The sequence below is a fragment of the Centroberyx affinis genome, unplaced genomic scaffold (genome assembly GCF_046629955.1).
Source record: "Centroberyx affinis isolate AG114_WGS23_722 - 3 ecotype Tasmania unplaced genomic scaffold, CSIRO-AGI_Caff_v1 ptg002687l_1, whole genome shotgun sequence".
Classification (NCBI taxonomy): Eukaryota; Metazoa; Chordata; class Actinopteri; order Beryciformes; family Berycidae; genus Centroberyx; species Centroberyx affinis.
Genome location: NW_027280869.1, coordinates 387,659 through 399,173, shown reverse-complemented (window position 1 = coordinate 399,173; position 11,515 = coordinate 387,659). Strand labels below are relative to the sequence as shown.

At 37.8% G+C, this 11,515-nt stretch overlaps 1 protein-coding gene across 2 annotated transcripts; it reads left to right on the top strand.

Annotated features, from left to right (window-relative positions):
* Positions 1-763: 763 nt before the first annotated feature.
* Positions 764-6,699, top strand: il21 (interleukin 21). Of its 2 annotated transcripts, none has more exons than XM_071535314.1 (7): positions 764-944; positions 1,062-1,165; positions 1,260-1,301; positions 5,054-5,170; positions 5,289-5,327; positions 5,484-5,564; positions 6,344-6,699. In XM_071535314.1, the coding sequence occupies exons 2-7, from the start codon at positions 1,103-1,105 to the stop codon at positions 6,365-6,367; spliced, it is 366 nt and encodes a 121-aa protein (XP_071391415.1). In that variant the 5' UTR covers positions 764-944; positions 1,062-1,102; the 3' UTR covers positions 6,368-6,699. The 2 variants fall into 2 exon arrangements, with proteins under 2 accessions (XP_071391415.1, XP_071391414.1); XM_071535313.1 differs by having other exon boundaries at positions 5,481-5,564.
* Positions 6,700-11,515: the final 4,816 nt, after the last annotated feature.

Sequence of the window (11,515 nt, the reverse complement as noted above, 5' to 3'; positions counted from 1 at the left end):
AGGTACTGAGTTTATGTCTTGTTTGCAGAATAACAGTGAGGTAAAAAGAATTAAACCCACAGGGTCACTTGGAAAGCCTTATCTTAGCCTTAGACTATTTGTATTCCCTGTATAGTGACACTATTTATAAATTTTTGGTACTTGGTCAGATACTAAATGCAACTTACTACTGAGTCCTCGTAAAAGCCCCTCGATGACCCACTTAGTCACCACACTTATTGTATATACTGTATATATTTTCAGGAATCTCTTCTTTCTTTCTTCTTTGTCTCTGATGTTTGATATTTAAATTCTATTTGTAAAGCCTGATGTCTAAATGCTTGTAAGATAAGATAGCACTTAATTGATCCCCTTGGGGAAATTCAGTATTGTATATTGCACTGCACCAACCTCACCAAGTTAAATTCCTAGTATGTGAAAATGTACCTGGCGAAAATGAACCTGATTCTGAGATAATATTAAGTGTAACTAGGGGTTATCCTCCGTTCTGCTGCGGAGGACGTCCTCCTGACCAAGGAAACATGGCCGGTCCCCTCAGCTCTCATTCTTGTCTAACAGTGGCACTTCAAAAGGATTTCCTGTTGTTGAACAACTGGTTCTGTGTGTTTGTGTAGGTGGCCATGATGCAGTGAATACATTCAGGTTTGTCATTACCACACCTACGATGAATACCTATGACACGGTATAGCTGTAGCTCCACTGATTCAAAGTGAAAATGGGAAGTGCCGTCTTCCTGTAGTTTCCTGCCGGGTGCACTGAAACATGTTTGCGTTCACACACTTGCATCTATAGGCCCCACGCACGCGCCGCTTGACGCCACTCTCGGCTCACGTAGTGGTGACTGCCAGTGGAAAAGAAAATTTCATTACTCACTCCAGTTTCTGCAGATTTCCAACTGTCTGAGCAAGTGGTTTTCCTGTGTCCTCAGGGATAAGTATAAAAAGGTAAGCGAGACAACTCTTTGCATTTCCAGTAAATCTTTCGAATAGCATCCTTTGGTGATCTGGTGCCTGCTGTTGATACTGAGAATATGAAGCTTGTTGGTTTTTGCGTTCTTGCAGTCATCTGCTACGCTTTGGCTGAGGCTGCAACAGACAGGACTATGTTAATTCGGAAACTGAAAGAAGTCCGGAGCGAGTTGAAACAGTTGAATGACAGCTTGCAGGTAGGTTAATCTAGATTCATTTTTAATCACATTTGCCTGTGAACGACTGCAATTATCATGACTAAATACACTTTTGTTGGTTCCTGTCTTGCAGCACAATGGATTGATGCTAAATACTCCACCACAGATTGTTGAGGTAAGCACAGATAACTTGTATTCCCCATTATGTTGACAGTATGGTCACTGTTATGGTAGTCTGTTGTGACTGACACTAATATTTGTGGTTGCTTACTCATTGTTGTTACTCTCCCACCTACTGTAGTTACTAATTGTCGTGTGCTGGTAGTAGCCTACTGTAGGAGTACATCAAATGTGGTGTGAAATCACAATATGTGGGGGGAATAAGCATCCTATTATACTCAATTGTAAACAATATATATGAGCTAATACGCAATCAAAGAAGAGTACAACATGCAGGCTTGCAAACAGAGATTTGTAATATTTTCTCACAACACCAAGTTAATCTCAGTTAGATACAAGTTAAAAAGTAATCTTCATTACAAAGATTGTTCTAGGTTTGTTGGTCCATCCAACAGACCTGACATAAGCAGTAGGCCAACACAGCCAAGGCTAAACAAAGAAATTATTTAACACTTATTTTGTTTATACAGTAAACTGAAACAGCATTTGCAATGTAAGCAGGTTCAGACTATTTTGTAATAGAAAATGAATAGTCACAGTAACAGTACAGAGAACTGGCATCATCTAATCATTTTAATATCAGTTACAGCAACATAAAATCTACACAAAAAAAAATCAGTAATTGTAAATGATTAACAACGCACATGTAACTTTTCATGTAACTTGTAATGGTAATACATTACCATGTAACTTAAATAACTTAACTGTAATATACTCTCAGAGACACAATGTTCTACTGAAAACCACATGTAGGATGGGCATGCACCTTTCTGGAACTAAGACAAAGAAGCTTTGTTTTACCTTGATGACCATGCATTTTTGACTTGATCCAAGGGAAAGGGTTTCATTGGCCCCAAGGATGATATAATTTTCTCATCCACAGAGGAGCAGGCAATCCATCAAAATAAATTAAACAAGAAACTCACCAAAATAGGAGTTTCAAGGTTTTCACATGAGAACAGCGATCTGTCATTTGGCGGATGCTTTTAACCAAAGTGCCTCAGTACTGTGAGTGCGTACATTTTTAGTATGAATGGACCCAGTGGGAATCAAACCCTAACCCTTGCAATGTTAGCGCCTTACTCTAGCCATTGAGCTAAACCAGCCAAAACAGAATCGGATCAAATCAAATGATGTGCAATCCATGCCAATTAAAATCGGCGGCATTACTTGTAAATTCAGCTCGGCCTCCTTTCTTGTCAGGCTCATGTTCTCGAGTGAGTCAAACCGAGAGCTTGCTCAGTGTTGTTTTTTTTTTTGCTGTCAGAACCACTGTTGCACTCTCAAGTGAAATGTGATGAGTAATCACACACAAGGCAAGACAAAACCATGACACTTCCTCATAACACCTCACAAACTCGAGAGGTCCTCTAGAGTTAGAAACCCTTTCACTCGCTCTTCTTATTTAAGCCTGTTTTTAAAAGTACTTATTTAGTCAATTGTGGCTTAGGTTAAACTGAAAACGCTAAAGATTCTTTTGTATATATCAAGACACCCTGACATTAACAATAAGCTTAATAATCAGAATTTGAATTAATTTATTCTCAAAGTACAATAATTTTACCAGAAATTGTTGTTTACATTAGTAATGATTGCACATTTTGCCAGTCCTGGTGCAAACACATATTGGAACAGCATTTATTCCAGAATGTCCTTTCAGGCAGCTTATCATTTTGCTGTTGTTTGAATAGGCTTAATGTTGCAGTACAGCACTTACATGTGAGAGTCCCTGACCTTGGTCAATTAGTAGTATTTGCAAATAATTTGGGATTTGTTTCATGCTATTTAGACCAATGGATGGGGTTTGTCACATTGGACAAAAAGCACTATACAGTTTACACAGTGACAGGGAATTATGTGAAAGTCAATTTAACCTGCTGTTCTGTGATTGACAACTGATCTGACTGTCAGTTCTTGTTTTGATGCGATACCCCACCCACCTGGCACTCCGAGTAGAGCGGAACAAATGCTAAGGATATTTGAAACTACAATTTGACCCAAGCCTGTTGGGTTCACAAGTGTGAAGTCACACCTCGCAGTATGAGTGTCCAAACAGATTTTCACTTGGGAAAATAAGTGTAATTTCACAAAGTCTTTCATAAAAGATCAAGATTTGCAAATGGGGGAAACAATTCAGACAAAAAAAGTTTGAAGCAGTATTGTAAACAGAAACTTATCTATAAAATAGTGGAAACATGTTGTTGGCTCATAATTAGTTTCAGTTTATGTAAAAGACGTTGTGTTTGATTGGAAAATCAACTGTGATAAAGTCATGACATGAAACCAGGCAGAACAGTGTTCTTGGAAATGTTTTGATGGCAGTGATGGGAGGAAAATCAGTTTTTCTCAAGTTACAGATGAATAATTATGCCATAAAATATTCACCATCTAAAAAGAAAATGATAGATAGCACACATTTAAAATAAGGACAACATTGAAAGAATCGTTTTTGATCTAGGTCTGTGGTTGACAAAATGCCACTTTTACAGTCTGTATGCTCACTATTTTACAGTTATTGAATTGCAAATGACTTGTCTCAAAAATGTATATAGAACATTTCAGACTAGAACACTTTAAATGACATTTGATTCATGTTACAATTTTACTGTAACTTAATTCAAAGTAACTGCCACATTGACCCTGTTATGTTTGTTAGAATGTTCATTTATATCACAGAAAACTGGAAAACGACAGTCATTGATAGTCACTATGAGTTGATTGCAGTTTGAAAGAAAGATCTGGTAGCATTCAATAAGAGGAATTGAGAACGACTACAGGCAGCGTTCCACAGGCAGCAGGGAGTGGTGATAGCCCGATGATTAGAGAAGCAAGCTTGTGACTGGAAGGTTGTGGGTTCGAAATCCCTCAGCTGGTTGGGAAAATCTGGGTGGGGGAAGTGAACAGGGAGCAGTCGCTGTGAAATAGTGTAGAATATTATCTGCAAATAAGAATTTAACTGGGCAAGTGTACCGAGCATGTGCTGTGGAGGAGGAGAAAAGTTGTATCAATGTTTTTGCAATTTCTACTGGTCGCCAGTAGAGTTCGATAAAGGTCATAGATTACTTAATGCCCCTTTAAAAAAATGAGGCAATGCTGATTCCATGTTCAATTTGATGTGCCAACAATTGTGAACAGTATTTTGTATCGTTTTTAGGCCATCATCACCCACTATGCTGTCCACAATAATTTTACACAATAATTGGTCAAACTGCTGTCTCCCTCACCCATCTACATTGATCAAGCTGCTGATGTATCATGGCCTTTATTTGCCTTGAGATTCAACAATAGCAAATGCAAGACAATTAGAAGATAAGCAGCGCCACCCTGTGGTGAACAAAATGGATTGTCAATTTCAACCTCTTGCTATAGAACAGATTGTCCAATAGTGTCAGATGACTTTCCTGTGTAGGTGATGAAATGCCTAGTGTGTGTATGGGGCTGTGAATGTATCAAGGAGAGGAAACAAGGAGACAAGAGGCAAGACAACACTGGTCCTGTGTAGCTCAGTGGGTAGAGCAAGGCACCAACACTGCTGGGGTTAAGGGTCAGATTTCCATTGGGATGACCCACATTCAAATTGTTGGTTCTACTGTAATCCAGTGCCTCAGATAAAAGCATCATCCAACTGCTGTATGTTCTGTTAAGAGACCAAATTCTGTACTAACTCTCCTTCACTCCTATCAAACCACGTGGTACATGTTATTGATGTTCTAATCACAGTTTTTTTTTTGGTTTTTTTCTTAACAGGGCTCCTGCTGCGCCTCAGCTTTGCGCTGCTTCCAGGAAAACCTGCTGAAGCTCAACGTTACAAACAAAAAGATCCAGAGGAAACTTGTCAAGAGCCTTAAGAGCCTTCACCTAACTGTGAGGAGATGATGCATTTAAAAATATTACTATCTTTTTGACAATTCATTTCAAGTGTAATATCAAATTACTGGTCCATCACTTTTTTCAAACTAACATTTCTTTTCATCTATTTCAGGAGAGCGGTCTGAACTTTTGTGATTCAGGAAATGCCACGGTAAGAGTAAATTCTGTAAATATTCCATCTCTCCTGTTATTTCTTCATTTACTCACTACTGATTATTTAAGCATATAGAAACTGAGTGTGGCGTGTGTTGCAGTTGTAGTGGAAGGCCATTAATTTCCTCTGTGTTTACCTGTCTCCCTTTAGCAGACAACCTGCCAAACCTGCAACTCCTATCCGAAGAACAGCACCAAGGATTTTGTCGATACACTGGACTCTCTTATTCAAATGGTATGGCGATTGCTCTTACCGATTTTAACAGATTTCACAAATGTTATGTCAAGTATAAGGTCATTTTTGTTTTATTGTGACATTAGAAAAAAACAGTTCTTCTAGAATACAGAACATGTCAGCAGTGGTGGAAAAAGTACTCAAATCCTTTTCTTAAGTAAAAGTAGCAATATCATAATGGAAGAATACTCCATTAAAAGTAAAAGTTCTGCATTCAAGTAAAAGTATAGAAGTATTAGCAGTAAAATACACTTAAGTATCAAAAGTAAAAGAACTCATTCTGAGGAACGGTCCCTTTCAGAGTCTTAAATTATTGATACATATTTTAATGTATTGTATTTGTAATGTATTTAAAGTATTTTAATGTTGTAGGTCTAACTGCTCCATATACTGTTGGGGAGTTTAAAGTCTAACAATGCAACATATGTTATGAGCTTATCGTGTGTATGCATGTAAAACCTTATTCTGCAAAGTAACTAGTAACTACAGCCATCAGATAAATGTAGTGGAGTAAAAAGTACAATATTTCCCTCTGAAATGTAGTGGAGTAAAAGTATAAAGTCTCGCAAAATGGAAATACTCAAGTAAAGTGCCAGTACCTCAGAATTGTACTTAAGTACAGTACTTGAGTACATGTACTTAGTTACTTTCCACCTCTGCATGTCAGTTATGGTTAATGGATGTATGTTGGCGGATGTGGATGGAAGTAATGATGATTGATTGATTGATTGATTGATTGATTGATTGATACTAATTAATATCAATTTGTCCCTCTTTAGGGCTTGACCAGACTGATGTCCTGAGAAGACGGAGATATCCAGCTGTGAATAGGGGTTGAATGTAGAGAAGACACTACTCTGAAAATAAGCCAGACATGGCAACATAGCCTTCCAAGTATTTAACTTATTTAATATTTATTTAGAAAGTGGTGGTTAACCCACTGAAGCTCAGAGGAATGTATTCTCAAGAAAGCTGCTTTGTCGCCACCCACTGGAAAGATATGAACTTGGCAGTTTTTTTTTATTGAATGTGTAATTTATTCAGACATGTTCGTAAATAGTTTATAGTTCTCAAAGAATTTTAAGTACATAATGCCATATTTTATATACTACTATATGTATGATGTTTCTTATTACAGGAATACTTTCATTGAAATAATTGTAGCTATTGAGAATATTAAATAACTTACAACTTACTTGTGCTTCACTCTGGTTTATTTGATGTCCGGTATTTGCAAAAAAGATTCTAGCAGATATGGGTACTCACTTTTTATTAATTACATGAATCTGTGAAGCTCTCAGTAAAATGGTAAACATAATAAATTCACCACTTAATCTGTAATGGCAGTACATCGCCCCCCGTTGAAACACTGCTGTCCCACCACTGGCTTTTACTTTTTTCATCATCAAGTTCACTGAGTTGTTGAGACAAGCACTGGCAGTGTGTCACAGCTAAACATGACATTTACATGAAGTTGAGATTGTCAAAGGGTTTTCTACAATAGTAATGTTTGCAAATATAGATTTTGCAATACTGCAAATATTTAGGTGCTAGAAAACAAATTTCTGACATTTAAATCAAACTCTTCAAGATATCTGTATCTTTACAATGTTGATGGCCATATAGAGTCTGGACAGGGGCTTTCATTTGAAAAGTGAATACTTTCTTGACACTAAAAAAATGAGTGGTATAGGAGAAAGAAAAGAGTTAACTCCACTATTTTCAACATGCAGATACACTATTCTTAGCAGTACTGTAGGTGGCGCTAAGAATCTTTCAAATCTTTTGTCAATCATGAGTGCTCATCATAGGAACAGAGCTGTATATATGAGCATGACTGATCAAGAAATGCAAAACGGTGTAGATTTATTGAGGATAATGTAACTTAAACAGGACAACTAAATACATCAGTAGTAGTACTTCTTGTTCCCACAATGTCTCATGGGATTGAGGGACATGTGTTCCAGAAGAATAAAAGTCTCTAAGAGTCTGTGTACTGTGATGCTCCCATTGCAATGTCTTTAGTTTAAACATTTCAAATCTTTTAAACTAAATTCACTGCATCTAGAGTGTAAAGATACTATTTTAACTTTTCCATGGTGTGGGAGTCAAGCAGGCACCCGCATATAGGCTTGAGGATTAGCATGTGACTGTTAAGACAAGATCTCACCATCCTGATTTAAAACAGCATTTTTTTTTATAGTGGTTTTCTATCCAAACCAGATTTGAAACCAGCCGATTAGATTACTGCAACAGTCTTTTCTCTGCCCTTCCCAAAAAGTCTGTGGGATGGCTGCAACTCATTCAGAACGCTGCAGCCAGGGTTTTGCCTGGGACTAGCAAGACTGAACATATCACACCTGTTCTTAGATCCCTACCCTGGCTTCCTGTTTGCTCCAGAGTTGACTTCAAGATCCTACTGCTTGTCTATAAAGTACTAAATGGCCTGGCTCCCAAATATATTTTAGACCTGCTTTTAACCTATGAACCACTCAGGCCTCTAAGGTCATCTGACACTGGCCTTTTAGCTGTTCCTAGAGTAAAATCAAAATCCAGTGAAGCTGCTTTTAGTCACTACACCCCCAGCCACTGGAATAGCCTGCCAGATTGTGCCAAAAGCTCTTTTAAAAGTGGGCTGAAAACTTTCCTTTTTTCCAAAGCTTTTGACTAACCTTGTGTGCATGTACTGTATATAGGGCTATATGTATGTGGATGTACGTATGTGTGTATATATACATGTATATATACAGTACATATTTTTTTTAATATATGTGTTTTTAGCACATTTTATATATATTTCTTGTTATCTCTACTATTTTAAAACATTCTCTCTTCTATTTTCATTGTTTCTTGTATGTAAATCACATTGAGTTTTCCTGTGAATGAAATGTGCTATACAAATAAAGTATGACTTGACTACCTGTTAGTTTCAGATTTTATTTCAAGATTTTACTGATCACTTTTAAAAACCTTGATGGGTCGGGCACCAAACTACAGCACAGACCTTTTAACCTCATATAAGACGGATCACAGGTCCTCGGGCATGTTCCTATTGGCTGTTCCCAAATCCAGATTAAATACAAGAGGTTCCTGTTGGCTGTTCCAAAACCAAGGTTAAAAATAAGATGCAATCGGTTCTTTGCCAACAAGGCTCCTAGACTTTCGAACGACCTGCCTGACTTAAATGATGATCTCTTAATGATCTCTTATTTATTGTTTTTGTCCTCCCTTTTAGGGTTTACCTTTATGTTTCTTGCCTTCTTTTTACAGTTCTTATCTTGGCTCATTGATTTTGCTGTTGATTTTATGTTTTTCTTTCTCCTCTGTAAAGTGCTTTCTGTGTTTTAAAAAGTGCTATTTAAATAAAGGTTATTACTTTGTCCTACATTTTCTAAATACAATAGCAATCAACTAATTGAAGAAACAACACATCTACAGGTGAAATCTGTCTGTAGAAACAGTCATAAAGGCTACGTTCACACTGCAGGCCTTCATGTTCAACGCTAAATTACTGCTCATATCTGATTTTTTTTTTAAGATGACCATATCTGATATCAATATGAACTGACAGTGATGCTGACAAGACATGCATGCCATGCACAAAGTAACAATAACAAGACATCACATCTGTATTTGTACCTAAGCTTCTCCTGCTTGTTTCTAATATAGTGCCTTTGAGTTTTGCCTGAGTTGAGGCATCTCCCCAAATATCAATCGATTTGGGTATTTGGCTTTCTTTCCATGTCTTCCATGTCTTATTGTCCTTCATGCTAACGCTGCTCAGCCAAGCTGCTGTGGCACTAAAATTATGACGATTGATTCAGGTGAATGGCGTAAGATTTACTTATTGTCATAGCATGCTGACAAAATTTGATTTGATTTCAAATACAAGTCACATGTAGGCTGTATGCTTCAGGATCCGATTTTGCCCCACATTTCCATGCAGTCCAGATCGGAACTGGAAAAAATGTGACTACTTGAAGCTTTTTGCTGTTCACACTGATCAGACACACTCATCAGATCTGTGTCATATGTGAGTGAAAAACTTTGAATTAGAACACATTCAGCTGCAGTGTGAATATAACCTTATAAGAAGTTGTAGAATAAGCATCTGCTGTCCACATTCACCTTGCCCTTGTATAACTAATATCAGGCAAACAATAGGTGCTGCTGCGGCTCAACTATGGTTAGTTAGTTACCACAAAACAAGACTTAAACAAACATGTGGCAATCCACATATCACTGACAACTCTCACAATGACAGGTGCAAGTGTGTTTTCAGCAGGTGTCCTCACTGCCATCAGCAGCAGCCTGGACTTCCCAGATGATGAAGGGGATTTCAGCAACACAAACAAGACAAACTCATCAACCTTTACCAAGATGTATTTCACACCTGCGAACCAAGATGTTTGCAAAAATCAAACCTGGACTTAACCCTTACATCTTTGCTTAGACAAGTACAACTTCAATATCACAAACAAGAACAACAAACCGATTGTTTGTGCCATTGTAAATGAAGAGAATGCAAAATGTCAGGAACTAACAAAAAAATGTACTTTGTCCTTCCACCTTTACTGAATAAATCACATCCTTAAATTCCTGGCTCTTATTATCTTACCTAGCACCTTTCTGACATGCATGATCATTCTAGGGACATAGGAATATTTTTTGCTGTCAGGCTTGTATCTCCAAACGGTCAACTTCTCACAAACTAAGGGCCTTGTTTTTTAGCATGATGACAATGCATTTTTGACATTACATGATGGGTTTTGAAAGGGTTTCATAGGCCCAAAAGGTCAGAAAATGTTCTCAACCCATAGTGGACCATGTAATCCTTCAGTTGAAGTGAGAACGTGAAAGCCACCAAAATTGGAGATACAAGGTCTCCACAAAAAAACAACACCAGCGATTTTTTACATCTACTATCTCAGTGCTTATCTAGGAACTGAAGCTTATTCTACTGTTGCACTCACTGTACTGTAAGACACAATCAGCATCAGCTACAAGGCCTAAAATGTAAATGCAAATGAAGAGAGCCAGATTTCATGGTATTACACTCTGTGGAACGAGTATACATGAGTGCATTCCACCTCCAGTAACTTTGACACTAAGTGTGCAATTAGGTTACTAGATGCTTCTCTGTGCAGAGGCATTGCACTGCATTGGCAGACATGAAAAAGATGCTATACAGCTGTCAGACAGGTGTTTGTGGTTTTGGTAAACCATGTGGTCTTTCCAGTGGGGAATGGATGTAATACTTTAAGATGGTAGATTTCCCCGTTGGTTGGTGCAGAATTCCCATGGTGGTGAGAGAGTACTGTAAATGTATTGGATTGTGTTGTCCACTGATCAATCGGCCAGTGATTTTAATTGGCTGGTGAACGTTCTGAATAGGTCATTGATGAACTGCATCATTTCAATCGATCGGATTCATGACTGGCCGATCACACTATTAAAATAAGGAAAATCGTTAATGGGCAATCGGAATCAGCCCCAGAAAACCTGATCGGTGCATCACAAACTGGTCACTGTAAAAGCATTCACTACAAAAGTATAACACTAACTCAGTCACTTGTGCTTGAAACAGAGTTCCCACACTCACTTCAAAGTCGAGTTGGTGAAATCAAGAACTCAAAATTGGGCAAAACATGATATTGATCAAAATTAGACATCACAGAGGCCTTGTTTTTTCTTGTCAAGTCAAGAAGGTCCTGGTGAGAACTGCTGTTATATAAACATGAATCTCCAACACAAGGGTTTCCTCAGGTCAGGATATGAAGAGTTGATGCTGGGACAGAGAGAGCCAGAGAGCTGAGGCAAATTGCTGACTCTGGCTGCTGCCATAATCACCATGATATATTAAAACGTAACCAGGTATACAAAGGTCATTAAAGAAGCTAATCTAATGAATGCATTAATTAGCATATATTACTGTGTCAACATACTAAGTC